The sequence below is a fragment of the Melanotaenia boesemani genome, chromosome 2, assembly GCF_017639745.1.
Source record: "Melanotaenia boesemani isolate fMelBoe1 chromosome 2, fMelBoe1.pri, whole genome shotgun sequence".
In the NCBI taxonomy this organism is placed as follows: domain Eukaryota; kingdom Metazoa; phylum Chordata; class Actinopteri; order Atheriniformes; family Melanotaeniidae; genus Melanotaenia; species Melanotaenia boesemani.
In genome coordinates this window covers 6415173-6430093 of record NC_055683.1, presented here as the reverse complement: position 1 = coordinate 6430093, position 14921 = coordinate 6415173, and the positions used below count along the sequence as shown (strand labels likewise).

The window sequence follows — 14921 nt, the reverse complement described above, 5'->3', positions numbered from 1 at the left end:
GCTGTATCTTCCTCATTCTTTTCTGAGTCTTCATTGTCACCTTTTGCTTGATCACACTAATAAATGGATGAATTTTACTTTATTTTCTTGTTTAAAAAATCCTAGGAAATAAGACTGTTTACAGTTTCAAGCCCAATAACTAATTCTGGTTTTATTTTACTGACTACACCTGATACAAATGAGCAGTTTCCATAAAATGAAAAACATTTCAGATTGTTGAACTTCTCATCTTTGTATTTAAAAAGTCTTGTCATCATCAGTATATTTAAAATGAACACACACTTTACAGAGACTATGTTGATCTTTTTCCATTTTAATTCAACATGGAGCTTAAATTATGTGAAAGACAATTTGCTTTAAAAAGAAGGTTGTGTTCCAAATTTTAGTTTTCAAGTCTATAACATCCAGAAATCAGATTCAGTTTTACAAGTAAAAAGATAAATAAAAAATCCTTTTTTGTACATTACCTTCAACTGGATTTCAGCTGCAGTCGTCATCTGTTCAGCTGCTGCATAATGTAAGAAAACAGTGAAGGAAAATCTCATCAGTTTAAAATTTAGACAACAACATCATAGTAAAGCTTTTCAACCCCACACACACTTTTTCTTTTATTAAAAAGTAAATAAATGTCTCATTCACATTAACACCTTTTTATGATGGTTTCTTGTTTGTGGGATGTGTGGTTTTAAATAAAAAATACCATTTTAAATGTTACCTGTTTCCTTTGGTTCACATGGTCCAGGTTTTATTTCAGGTTGTTCTGCTGTGTCTTCATCATTCTTCTCTGAGTCTTCAACGTCACCTTCTGCTTGATTAAACTAAAAAATGGATTAATTTGACTTTATTTCCTTGTTTTTAGAATCCTGGGAATTAAAGCTGTTAACAGTTTCAAGCCAAATAATTAATTCTGGTTTTATTTTACTGACTACACCTGATACAAATGAGCAGTTTCGAGAAAATGAAAAACATTTCAGACTGCTGAACGTCTCACCTTTGTATTTAAAAAGTCTTGTCATCATCAGTATATTTAAAATGAACACACACTTTGCAGAGACTATGTTGACCTTTTTCCATTTTAATTCAATATGGAGCTTAAATTATATGAAAGACAAATTATGTTAAAAATGAGGTTGTGCTTCAAATTTTAGTTTTCAAGTCTATAACATCCAGAAATCAGATTCACTCTACTTTTTCAAATAAAAAGATAAATAAAAAATCCTTTTTTTACGTTACCTTCTGCTCAATTTCAGCTGCAGTCGTCATCTGTTCAGCTGCTGCATAATGTAAGAAAACAGTGAAGGAAAATCTCATCAGTTTAAAATTTAGACAATAACATCATAGTAAAGCTTTTCATCCCCACACACACTTTTTCTTTTATTAAAAAGTGAACAAACATTTCATTCACATTAACACCTTTTTATGATGGTTTCTTGTTTGTGGGATGCGTGGCTTTAAATAGAAATACCATTTTAAATGTTACCTGTTTCCTTTGGTTCACATGGTCCAGGTTTTATTTCAGGTTGTTCTGCTGTATCTTCATCATTCTTCTCTGACTCTTCAACGTCACCTTCTGCTTGATCACACTAAAAAATTGATGAATTTGACTTTATTTTCTTGTTTTAGAATCCTGGGAGTTTAAACTGTTAACAGTTTCAAGCCCAATAACTAATTCTGGTTTTATTTTACTGACTACACCTGATACAAATGAGCAGTTTCCATAAAATGAAAAGCATTTCAGACTGCTGAACGTCTCACCTTTGTATTTAAAAAGTCTTGTCATCATCAGTATATTTAAAATGAACACACACTTTACAGAGTCTATGTTGACCTTTTTCCATTTTAATTCAACATGGAGCTTAAATTATGTGAAAGACAATTTGCTTTAAAAATAAGGTTGTGCTTCAAAATTTAGTTTTCTAGTCTATAACATCCAGAAATCAGATTAACTCTACTAGTACAAAGATAAATAAAAAATCCTTTTTTTACGTTACCTTCTGCTCAATTTCAGCTGCAGTCGTCATCTGTTCAGCTGCTGCATAATGTAAGAAAACAGTGAAGGAAAATCTCATCAGTTTAAAATTTAGACAACAACATCATAGTAAAGCTTTTCATCCCCACACACACTTTTTCTTTTATTAAAAAGTGAACAAACATCTCATTCACATTAACACCTTTTTATGATGGTTTCTTGTTTGTGGGATGTGTGGTTTTAAATAAAAATACCATTTTAAATGTTACCTGTTTCCTTTGGTTCACATGGTCCAGGTTTTATTTCAGGTTGTTCTGCTGTATCTTCATCATTCTTCTCTGAGTCGTCAACGTCACCTTCTGCTTGATCACACTAAAAAAATGACGAATTTGACTTTATTTTCTTGTTTTAGAATCCTGGGAGTTTAAACTGTTAACAGTTTCAAGCCCAATAACTAATTCTGGTTTTATTTTACTGACTACACCTGATACAAATGAGCAGTTTCCATAAAATGAAAAACATTTCAGACTGCTGAACTTCTCATCTTTGTATTTAAAAAGTCTTGTCATCATCAGTATATTTAAAATGAACACACACTTTACAGAGACTATGTTGATCTTTTTCCATTTTAATTCAACATGGAGCTTAAATTATGTGAAAGACAATTTGCTTTAAAAATAAGGTTGTGTTCCAAATTTTAGTTTTCAAGTCTATAACATCCAGAAATCAGATTCAGTTTTACAAGTAAAAAGATAAATAAAAAATCCTTTTTTGTACATTACCTTCAACTGGATTTCAGCTGCAGTCGTCATCTGTTCAGCTGCTGCATAATGTAAGAAAACAGTGAAGGAAAATCTCATCAGTTTAAAATTTAGACAACAACATCATAGTAAAGCTTTTCAACCCCACACACACTTTTTCTTTTATTAAAAAGTAAATAAATGTCTCATTCACATTAACACCTTTTTATGATGGTTTCTTGTTTGTGGGATGTGTGGTTTTAAATAAAAATACCATTTTAAATGTTACCTGTTTCCTTTGGTTCACATGGTCCAGGTTTTATTTCAGGTTGTTCTGCTGTATCTTCATCATTCTTCTCTGAGTCTTCAACGTCACCTTCTGCTTGATTAAACTAAAAAATGGATTAATTTGACTTTATTTCCTTGTTTTTAGAATCCTGGGAATTAAAGCTGTTAACAGTTTCAAGCCAAATAATTAATTCTGGTTTTATTTTACTGACTACACCTGATACAAATGAGCAGTTTCGAGAAAATGAAAAACATTTCAGATTGCTGAACGTCTCACCTTTGTATTTAAAAAGTCTTGTCATCATCAGTATATTTAAAATGAACACACACTTTGCAGAGACTATGTTGATCTTTTTCCATTTTAATTCAACATGGAGCTTAAATTATATGAAAGAAAATTTATGTTAAAAATGAGGTTGTGCTTCAAAATTTAGTTTTCTAGTCTATAACATCCAGAAATCAGATTAACTCTACTAGTACAAAGATAAATAAAAAATCCTTTTTTTACGTTACCTTCTGCTCAATTTCAGCTGCAGTCGTCATCGGTTCAGCTGCTGCATAATGTAAGAAAACAGTGAAGGAAAATCTCATCAGTTTAAAATTTAGACAATAACATCATAGTAAAGCGTTTCATCCCCACACACACTTTTTTTTTAATAAAAAGTAAATAAACGTCTCATTCACATTAACACCTTTTTATGATGGTTTCTTGTTTGTGGGATGTGTGGTTTTAAATAAAAATACCATTTTAAATGTTACCTGTTTCCTTTGGTTCACATGGTCCAGGTTTTATTTCAGGTTGTTCTGCTGTATCTTCATCATTCTTCTCTGAGTTTTCAACGTCACCTTCTGCTTGATCACACTAAAAAATTGATGAATTTGACTTTATTTTCTTGTTTTAGAATCCTGGGAATTTAAACTGTTAACAGTTTCAAGCCCAATAACTAATTCTGGTTTTATTTTACTGACTACACCTGATACAAATGAGCAGTTTCCATAAAATGAAAAACATTTCAGACTGCTGAACTTCTCACCTTTGTATTTAAAAAAGTCTTGTTACCATCAGTATATTTAAAATGAAGACACACTTTGCAGAGACTATGTTGACCTTTTTCCATTTTAATTCTGTGGCCGGGTTCTGTGTTAATGCAAATCCCACTGTGTGATTGCAACGCTACGATTGGCTGTGGATCTAAGAGACCTCCCTGCTCTTCCGACCCCCTGATTGGATGACTGCCTTCCAGCCAAACCAACCAACAGAACACCTGGCCTTTAAAAGGGAGGAAGCACCAATATTCGGGGCAGCTGGTCATTAGGCCCTCAGCTTGCCATCTGGAATTGTTAGTGAAGTGTTGGTTGGTTGGTTGGTTGTTTGTAGAGATGGGATTTTTGGCTCTTTGAAGGGAGCCGGATCTTGAGGATCCGTTCCTTTCAAAGAGCCATTCAAAAGACTGGCTCGTTCTCACAAAATCTTACAAAATTTCACAATATATAAGTATGACAAACACTCAAAATATGTACCTATATGAGATCTACTATACAAGTAGATTGGTGTGTGTGTATACGTGTGTGCGTGTGACTGTATGAAAGATTTCATTGAGTGTTTTTAATCATGTAAAGAACCTTGTGTTGCTGATGGTATGAAAAATGCTTTATAAATAAAGTTTGATTTGATTTGCTTTGATGAAGGCAGTGTCAAAAATTTGTATATATAAAGAATGGCTCACAAATGAACGGCTCACAGCTGTGAATCGGTTCCCATCGTTCATTTAAAAGAGTCGTTCAAAAGAATCGACTCGTTCATGAACGTCACATCTCTGGTTGTTTGGTTGGTTGTTTGGTTGTTTGGTTGGTTGTAGGAGCATTTGGTTTTCCCCTTAAGTACACAATTGTGTTTGAGTTAAGGTAAAATGAGACTGTTCGTTCTCATTGTGAGTAGCTTGTTGTTTTTGTAGCTGTATTTGGTTTGTAGTTTAAATAGCTTTTTGATTTATTTGTGGTACTGATTTTGTTTGTTTTGTTTTGTTTTTTTTAAGAAGCTTAAAGTAAGTTTTATAAGATTTTGGTTTGTATAATGGTTTAAGATTGTTGAGATTAAAAATAAGTAAAGAGAACTATTTATTTTGTATTTGTTAATTGTTACGTCAATTGAGGACACCTTTAGTTAATTAGTTTTCCTTAAACCAGACTAGATATTCCATATCTTGGACACCTTTGGTTGTTTTCATTGTTCTGTGTTTGAATTGGAACCTAGGTTTTTAATATAACATTGTGTGTATATATCTTTAAGTTTGGTCTGGCTTGTTTTTGTTGTCAACCTCTTTGTGACGCCCGCCGGCTTATCAGCCAGCCAGGAGAGAGAATTGCAGGACGTGCTGGAGACGCTGACAGTGGAGGATGCCCAGCACCCGCCTCCCCTGATCCCTGATTGGCCGCCTTACCACTCCCTCCCCAAACAAGCTGTCCAATCCGGAGAAGAGGCCTCCTTTAAGACAGAGTCATCACCATCATTCGGGGCAGCTGTGGACTGTGAGACACATGCCTGCCAGTTTGAGAAAGATTGTGGATTGTGTGGTTTAAGTGACTTTTCTGTGCGAGTTAGAGTTAGAGATTTGGTTTAATGATAAATACCTTTTTGTGTTCTGAGCTTTAGTGCCGTCCCTGCCTGAAAGAAGGAGGTTTTGTGTTTAGTTTACTAGGAGTTTGGTTTTGTTTTGATAGAAGTCCGCCTGAGAGCGTGTGTCTATTTGGTTTGTTAATTAGTCCGCCTGTGTGTCTATTTTGTTTGTTAATTAGTCCGCCTGTGCGCGTGTAGCCCGTTTTGGGGACATTTTGGGTTTGTTTGTTTGTTTTGTTACTAAGTAGAGTTAAGACTAACTCTACTAATCATCTACTAAGACTAATTGTTAAATACCCGACAGGGACACTTTGAGTTTGTTTATTTTGTATTATTTGCCGGTTAAGGGTTGTTTGTGTTTTGGAACCCATTTTTGTTAATAAACATTATTGTATTTCATTTACCCTTGGTCCGGCCATTCCTGTGTTACAGTCCTTTTGACCCCTGGACGTAAAGGGGGATGTAACATAGTGGGGGCTCGTCCGGGAGATTTTTTTTATAATATTATATATTATTGTATATCACTTTGTTAGGTAAGTGTGTGTGGCGCGTGGTTTGAGTACTCATCGTGGTGCGAGTGGTTGCTCTTACTGCTGCGTGTTTGTGTGGCTCTTTTCAGGCACGGTAGGTGGAATTGAAGTCAGTTTTGTTGGCATTGTACAGGTAAGGTTAATTGTAATTTTGTGATATGGCTATGCAGCGCACTCCGTTTGATCTGGATCGGTTCATAGTGGAACCGACTCTGGATTGTCTGGAGGCGTGTCGGAAGGATGATTTAGCCTTAGTAGCTGACCACTACGACATACCAAGGCCAAAACAAATGCGGAAAAAGGAGTTAATGTCATTAGTGGTGGCAGGCTTGGTGGAACGGCAGGTGCTTCAGGTGCCTGCAGTTGCTGGGAAATCGGAGGATTCTCCTGATGAGGCTGTTCCCTCCACCAGTGGGGGTGGAGAGGAAGCTGAGCAGAGAACTCAGCTGGATCTGGTTGATATGGAGGAGGATAGCGAGGACGGTGATAGGCCTGCGACACCTGTCACGCTTCCCCGTTTTGAGCCTCTTCCACTCGACAGCAGCTCTGGTGCTTCCCCGTTGGGGGCACGGCACAGGCTTAAGCTGGCCAGACTTCGCATGGAAGCCCAGGAGAAGGCCCAGCAGCGTCAATTCCAGTTTGAGATCAGAAAGCTGGAAATTGAAGCCGACAAAGCTGTGCGCTTGCGGCAGGTTGAGCTGGATGCCCAGGCCAAGGCCACCTCGCCGTGGATCTCTGCTGCACCGTCAGGGTCTCAGAGTCCCACGGCCCCCTATGACATAGCAAAGTTTATTCCTTTTGTTCCGGTGTTTGGTGAGTCAGATGTGGACTGCTATTTTCCGGCGTTTGAGCGCATTGCGCTTGCGGTGGCCGAAAGAATGCTGGCCATTATTTGTACAATGCCGGTTGACTGGTAAAGCTCAGGAGGTTGTAGCTGCGCTCCCTCTTGCAGCCAGCCAGAATTATGATATTGTAAAAGCCACGGTTCTGAAAGCATATGCGCTAGTTCCGGAGGCATACCGACAGAAGTTTCGTGCCCACAAGAAGGAATCATCTCAAACTTTTGTTGAATATGCGCGAGAGAAGAGCACGCTCTTCGATCGCTGGTGTGCTTCTTGTGATGTGACGACTTTTGAAAAGCTTAGAGAACTTATACTGGTTGAAGAGTTTAAGAACCGCTTACCAGAAGGGTTGGTAGTACACCTTAATGAGCACCAAGTGGATAACATAACTTCTGCGGCCACGTTAGCCGATGAATACGTGCTCACTCACAAAGTGGTGTTTTCGGCTCCAGCCAAACCCACATTTAGACATACAACTGAAAGTGAGAAAACCTGACAGAAAATGTTTCTACTGTCAGAAGCCTGGTCATTTAATAGCCAACTGTCGACTGTTGGCTAAGAAAGAACAAAACCCAGTGGTACGGAAAGAAGTTGGTTTTATAAAACAAGCTGAATCAGTGGTGAAAAGAGGAAGTAACAACATAGATCCTTGTTTTAAGCCATTTGTAATGGCTGGAAAAATATCACTGAATGGCAGGAGTGAGGAGGAGAAAGAAGTGCAGGTGTTGCGTGACACTGGAGCCTCACAAACCCTCATTTTGGCGAGTGCTTTGCCCTTTTCTGAAGCCTCATCCGAAGGCTATTGTGTTATGCTGAGAGGTGTGGAAATGGGTTATGTTCCCCGTGAAGTGCACCGAGTACATTTGAGTACTGATCTAATCAGCGGAGTTTTCCCCATGGCAGAGTGTGATGAACTTCCCGTTGCTAATGTGACATTGCTTTTAGGGAATGACATTGCAGGTGGACAAGTGATGCCTTCCCTAGAAGTGATCAGCGATCCAGGGGAAATTAATGCCGTAACGGAGGAAGCACCGACTGGTGTGGTAACACGCGCACAAGCGAGAAAATTACGTAAGAAATTTAACCATCATGATGATGAAATTCATCTCGCTGACAGCTTTCTTGTTCCGACAGATACGGACAAAGCCGTGACAGAACCAGTGGAGGAGAGCAGGGACCCCGACATAAAAGCTCGGAAAGCCCTGATCTCCCCTGCTGTCCCTCTGTTGCCGCTCTCTCGTGATCAGCTGAGGACCCCCTGGATTTCGTGGTGGGGTTGTAACAAGATTTACAAAGAAAAAAAAATCCTTTTTGTATGTTACCTTTAACTGGATTTCAGCTGCAGTCTTCATCTGTTCAGCTGCTGCATAATGTAAGAAAACAGTGAAGGAAAATCTCATCAGTTTAAAATTTAGACAATAACATCATAGTAAAGCTTTTCATCACTACACACACTTTTTCTTTTATTAAAAAGTGAACAAACATCTCATTCACATTAACACCTTTCTATGATGGTTTGTTGTTTGTGGGATGTGTGGTTTTAAATAAAAATACCATTTTAAATGTTACCTGTTTCCTTTGGTTCACATGGTCCAGGTTTTATTTCAGGTTGTTCTGCTGTATCTTCATCATTCTTCTCTGAGTCTTCAATGTGACCTTTTGCTTGATCACACTAAAAAATGGATTAATTTGACTTTATTTTCTTGGTTTAAAAATCCTAGGAATTAAGACTTTTTACAGTTTCAAGCCAAATAACCAATTCTGGTTTTATTTTACTGTCTACACCTGATACAAATGAGCAGTTTCCATAAATTGAAAAACATTTCAGACTGCTGAATTTCTCACCTTTGTATTTAAAAAGTCTTGTTACCATCAGTATATTTAAAATGAACACACACTTTGGAGAGACTATGTTGACCTTTTTCCATTTTAATTCGTTATCGAGTTTAAATTATGTGAAAGACAATTTACTTTAAAAATGAGGTTGCGCTCCAAATTTTAGTTTTCAAGTCTCTTCAGATCCAGTTTTACAAATAAAAAGATAAATAAAAAATCTTTTTTGTACGTTACCTTCTGCTCAATTTCAGCTGCAGTCTTCATCTGTTCAGCTGCTGCATAATGTAAGAAAACAGTTGAAAGCACCTGAAAAGTGAATAAATGTCTCATTCACGTTAACATCCTACCTTTTGTGATTGTTTCTTCTTTGCGGGATGTGTGGTCCTGCATTTTCTCCTCTTCATTCCCTTCAATCATAAAAAAATGTGGAATTGTGGGTTGTTTTCAGAGACCATGACATCTATTTTTTCCAAGAGCTCAATTATCTCATCTACACTTGTAAACCATCTTCTACATGTGTGGTATCTTTGTTCAACCAAACTGTGATTAGCTTTCAGGTCTGCAAGTGCCCTTTCACATTTTTCATACAGCTTATGAGTCAGGACTGTCATAACATAACAAAGACATTCTTTCCCAAAAGTTCTTGCTAACCACTCTATTCCTGATCTGTAATGGCTGCTGTGCTGGCCATTTGGTATCAGCAGGATAAAGGCAACAACTGCCTGATTTAATAGGATTTTGTCAACATTTGGCAGACCAAGCATGTTAATGACACAGATTTGTCGACCACAAAGATCATACAGTCTGTTTGAAAAATGCTTAACATTAAACAGTTAACACAAGAGTGAGTTCAGGCATCACTGCAAAAGGTAATTGTGATAAAACAATGAATGTAAAATAATTTAATTGTTAATTAACAGAAATTTTAAACACAAAAGTAATGTACAATCTTTAAATAATGTAAAATATTCCAAAATATTACCTCCGTCACTGCATGCTGCTGATGCAGATATGGTTTCATCCCCTCCCTCTGTGCTTTTGTCATTCTTCCCTGAGAGATGAGTGTCAGAATCACTCACTGGTTCACACTAAAAAAACGACATAAGATGTTAAAACACAATCTGGGTAGATTTATTAGAGCCTGAGGATATGGCCAAATTTTCCATTTTGCTCATTAAATTTCATGAGTTAAATGACCTACATTGTAAATTGCATTTGGACATTTTTGTCGTTCCATTGTATTATTTTATGTCAATTTAAAAAGCTTTTCGTAATGTTGTTTTTGTAAATTAAAATACTTAGTCAAACACATTTTAACTACACAAAAACACTAGAACAAAAATTGAGTGTCCAGTTAAATCAATAATCTAAGTCTGCTTGACTTTCCAGCACTAAAATTCATGTCCACTACGTGGCGGTAGCCGTAGCAATGTAAGAATTGTGAAGTGTCAACAATAGAGATGTGGAGTTCATGAACGAACTGATTCTTTTGAATGACTCTTTTAAATGAACGATGGAAACCTATCCACAGCTGTGAGCCATTCATTTGTGAGCCATTCTTTTTATATAGAAATTTTTGACACTGCCTTCATCAAATTAAATCAAATCAAATTAAATTAACCCCCCCCCCCCCAGCTAAAAAAGACTGAATGAATAAATAAATGGATAAATAAGTAAATAAGAGTTAATACAGTTGAGTCCAATGAAAATAAAATAAATAACATTTGTGACATCATAGAAGTCCGATGTCCAATGCCCCATTCATGTGAAACATCTATGGGCAGAGAGTATTGTTCGGAAACTGAATGCTCAGGTTTATACTTTTTCATCTATATTTTTCCTATAGTTTTTTTAATCTTGTATACTGGATTTTATATAGGTACATATTTTGATTGTTTGTCATTCTTATGTATTGTGAAATTTTGTAAGATGTTGTGAGAACGTGCCAGTTTTTTGAATGGCTCTTTGAAAGGAACGACTCCTCAAGATCCAGCTGCCTTCAAAGAGCCATAAATCCCATCTCTAGTTAACGATAAACAGAAGAAGAAGCCTTCGGAGAAGTTAGGCAGACCCACACAGGTGCAACATTCTCCTTTCTCTCGTTTCTTTTTAATTTGGAGTTAAGATTTTTTTGACCAAATAAAGGTGAAATTGGACCAGCTTCAAAGGGAGCCAATACGTTTAGGTAAGTGTCCTTTGGTTTTCTGTCAAATTTGAAGTTTTTTATTTTATTTTGTAAAAGTAATTTAACACCATTAGCTTGTTCAGTGATAAAGGGAGAAAAACAAAGTCAGAATTCAAAAGCATCTGTTGTAATTTTATGTTTAGTGTTAAAAATAACTATAAATATTTTTTATCTTAATGTTATAAGTTGCCAACTCGCCTTACTTTGGCGGGTGGTTGGGTTAACGGGGAAATGCAACAAGTAAGGGGTGGGGGTGGTCTGTCTGAACTCCATAACACATTTACAAGGGTTTTTATTTTGTATGGCTAAAACGTTGAGCTAAATGGTAAACTAGCTAAGCATCATCCTCTGGACACACACAAGCTGTAAGTGCTGCACCCGCCCTCTGAAATGATACTTTGTGTCACGTAACATAACGTTAAGCAATCATCTCCCTTCCCTCCACTGATCAGGTCTAATACAACAGCTGCAGCCGAGCTGCAGGTTCTGTGTGCCGGTTACCTTAGAAACGCTCCACAACAAAATAGTCCACTCAGCCGCTTCATGTGAATAACTGATCCTCAGTTATGGTGAAAAACAATATTACCGTAATAATAATTGATTTAATATTTCTTTCGTGACTATGGTATAAGCAGGGTAATGCCCTTCAAGGTGTACATTATTATAAATTAATGGACGTCACGTCAGCCAACAATTTACAATAATGGACACCTTGTATTGGGCTGCACGGTGGTGTGGTGGTTAGCACCGCAGCCTCACAGCAAGAAGGTCGCTGGTTCGAATCTCGGCTGGGGGGACGTTTGAACCTTGGGGGTGGTGGCCTTTCTGTGTGGAGTTTGCATGTTCTCCCCGTGTATGCGTGGGTTCTCTCCGGGTTCTCCGGCTTCCTCCCACTGTCCAAAGACATGCATGTTAGGTTAACTGGACACTCTAAATTCTCCCTAGGAGTGAGTGTGTGTCTGCATGGTTGTTTGTCCATCTGTGTTGTGACAGACTGGTGACCTGTCCAGGGTGTACCCTGCCTCTCACCTGTTAAAATGCTGGGATAGGCTCCAGCTCACCCGCGACCCGAAATGGAATAAGCGGTCAAGATAATGGATGGATGGACACCTTGTATTTTTATAAAGCCATTTAAGGTTCTATTTCATTTTAATGGTGGAACAGAAATAAGCCAGAATTAGAAAATATTACAATGTATGAAGCTATTATTTTCCCTATGCCTAAAACGGACTCATTGTGTACTTTCTACAGTTGTACATCACATCTTTTGCAGGAAACCCAATGCCTATTTTTACTTTTTTAGACAACAGTTCTTCTCTCTTAGTATCAGGTTATTAAGATTTACATGCAAGTTTGATTAATGAAAAGTTGAAATACTCAAACAACAAATGACTAATTGAGCATTGTATTGTTGATTGAATCCTTAACTGAGTTTTCACCTTTTCATATTCTATTCTAAATGTGCCCATCAATTAAAAATTAAAAAAAAATATTCTGTTGACTTTGTCTGTCACACATGAAGTTATGTTGGCTTACTACTTGGACATGGCTAGTCTATTTAAAATAAAAGTGAGACTAAAGGGAGTACAAGATGCTTCTTGAACATTCTGGCCATCTCTGTGAAGCAAGTGATTGAGAACAAATGTTGAGATCGAAGCAGTGTATCTCTGGCAAAAACTGCATACATACATGGGACAAGATACACTAAGGGAATGTTTGTGTCAGTTGGAAATACAAGTGGACATCCTGATTTTCATAAGATTACCCAAGTATTGCTTGTTTGTAACAAGATATTGTTTGTTTATGAATCTTTTTCAGCCTCGTTTTTAAAGCGCCTTAGATGTTACAAAGTCTGCAAGAGATCCTTTTCACCTGATGATTGCTTAACCCGACAAACTGAACCACTACATTCCATTGTCTGACCGGCAGTTTCTCCAATTGTATTTCTTGTGCATGGAGGTAATAAATATCTTTTCCCACACAAATTAACATTAAATTAAGAAATATTTCCATTATAATAATTGGCAGATAAGATGCTGGAGTTTGGTTCCTTTGATCCTCAAACTCCAGTTTGTTATTAGATTTTACTTAAAGGTCTCATACACATTTTTTTCAACAATTTCATATGGGTCTCAGAGGTTCAACAACATTGTTTTCAAAGTATATTACCTCAAATTCAGACTTGGTCTTTAATTTCAGCCATTCCAAAAGTAGCTCTAGTGAGCTCTACAGAGAACGGGCTGTTTCTGTGTCTGAACCTTTGTGGAGCCTGTCCACACCCCTCTCTGGGAGAAGAATAAAGTGTTTTCTTTATTATCTCCTTTAGCATAGGTAACACTGACCCATCCCGTACTGAAGAAATGGGATGTTTCCATTTCAAAATTTCTTGCAGCATCAACTTTTTAATTGATGTTTGATTACATTTGTCCAGTTGTACGAATTATTTGTTTGGATAAATATGAGAACAGTGGGGCATGCCTTCTTCATTCATTACTTAATTATGCACCTTGATCATATTTTAACTAATTATTTTGTATCTTAAGATACTAATACAATATACAGCATTCTGTAACACTGATAGGACTGTATAAGTTGAAGTAACTAAAACACCTTTCAGATAAAATTAATTGTGCATCTGTCAATTAATTTCTACAGACCCACATTAAAGTATGTGGAAAACCATGAAGTGCAAAACAACATTACATTAAGTGAAACAATTTTACATTTTTGCATATATTTAGTCCAGCAGGACACATCAAATTTTCCATGCAGTAAAATAAGCGAAGTCATTATAGTGTAAACAGAAACAGAAACACACACACAAAATATGAAGCTGTTAACTAAAAACACTGCGATTTAATAAGAGAATAGCGACACTCCTTGAACTTGCTGACACTCATTCAGTTGGTTCATGCATCCCTCAAAAGGCAGAGGAATCCTGTCCCAACACCAGCGGAGTTTCACATGCTGACAACAGCTGGAAAATATAAAATAATTACTCGTTTTCACAATCAAATCTTTTTTACCTAATGAGATCCACATTTGTCCGGCAGGAACAGGCTGTCTCTCCATTAATGCTGCTATTTCTGAGGCATTGTCTGTTAAAGATGTATAACTCCAACTAAACTAACCTCATCAAGCTCACAGAAAAATAACAAATAAAAAAAGATGGAATTAACATCTAATTAATTTGGTTTACTACCAGGAATTAAAATATAATCATGACCAAAAGGTCAAATCTAGTAAAAAACAAAAATATATATGGGGGAAAAAAACTGCAAATAACTATAATAAATTTGTGCTAATTACTGACTTGTTGGCAGCAAATTTTACTAACCATAATTGAACTACCACTAGCTGTTAATTACACAACAAATTAATTAACCCTGGCAACACATTAATTTGTTGCAGAATTTTCAGCTAATGACCCATAATGCCAAGAAATGTAGTCATTCCAATAATTTACCGAAGAAAATGCTTTTGAAACACAGTAAATGAAGACCAGTCACTGGTGGAATTATTGGTGTTTGTAACTATCTGCAGCTCCATGAACCACCTGACTTCCACATCCCTTTCTTTCTATAGATGTCTATGGGAGTGTTGCCACTCTCATTGGAGCACCCTAACTAAAACCTCAGACATCAACATTTGACCAACAAGTATAAAAAGCTGCCATCACTAACATTAACATTAAGAACCAGATAAACACACTGATCAGGTTCAAAGGTTCCCTTATCAGTATTTAACTGACTAATAAAATGTTCCTCATTGGCACAGTTTACAGCTGTTTCTGAGTGAGACAAGGACACATGTGGACCTGTATGCAGTAAATGTTCTGCCCAAGCAGCCAAAGTATCAAAATATCTACCAGTCAGTTTAACAAAGCACATAACATTATATACCATACATGACCA

The 14921-nt window shown here is 36.8% G+C and overlaps 1 protein-coding gene across 1 annotated transcript in view; it reads right to left on the bottom strand.

Annotated features, from left to right (window-relative positions):
• Window positions 1-389: 389 nt before the first annotated feature.
• The window catches only part of LOC121648574 (cytochrome c1-like), a 29294-nt gene continuing 14762 nt past the window's right edge, over window positions 390-14921 (bottom strand). Inside the window, exons 3-12 of the mRNA XM_041998776.1 lie at window positions 9805-9910; window positions 9170-9229; window positions 9057-9097; window positions 2999-3101; window positions 2752-2792; window positions 2239-2341; window positions 1992-2032; window positions 716-818; window positions 468-508; window positions 390-395 (exon numbers count right to left, since the gene is read on the bottom strand). Of these exons, the coding sequence (XP_041854710.1) occupies window positions 390-395; window positions 468-508; window positions 716-818; window positions 1992-2032; window positions 2239-2341; window positions 2752-2792; window positions 2999-3101; window positions 9057-9097; window positions 9170-9229; window positions 9805-9910 (645 nt within the window). The remainder of the gene's footprint in view (window positions 396-467; window positions 509-715; window positions 819-1991; window positions 2033-2238; window positions 2342-2751; window positions 2793-2998; window positions 3102-9056; window positions 9098-9169; window positions 9230-9804; window positions 9911-14921) is intronic.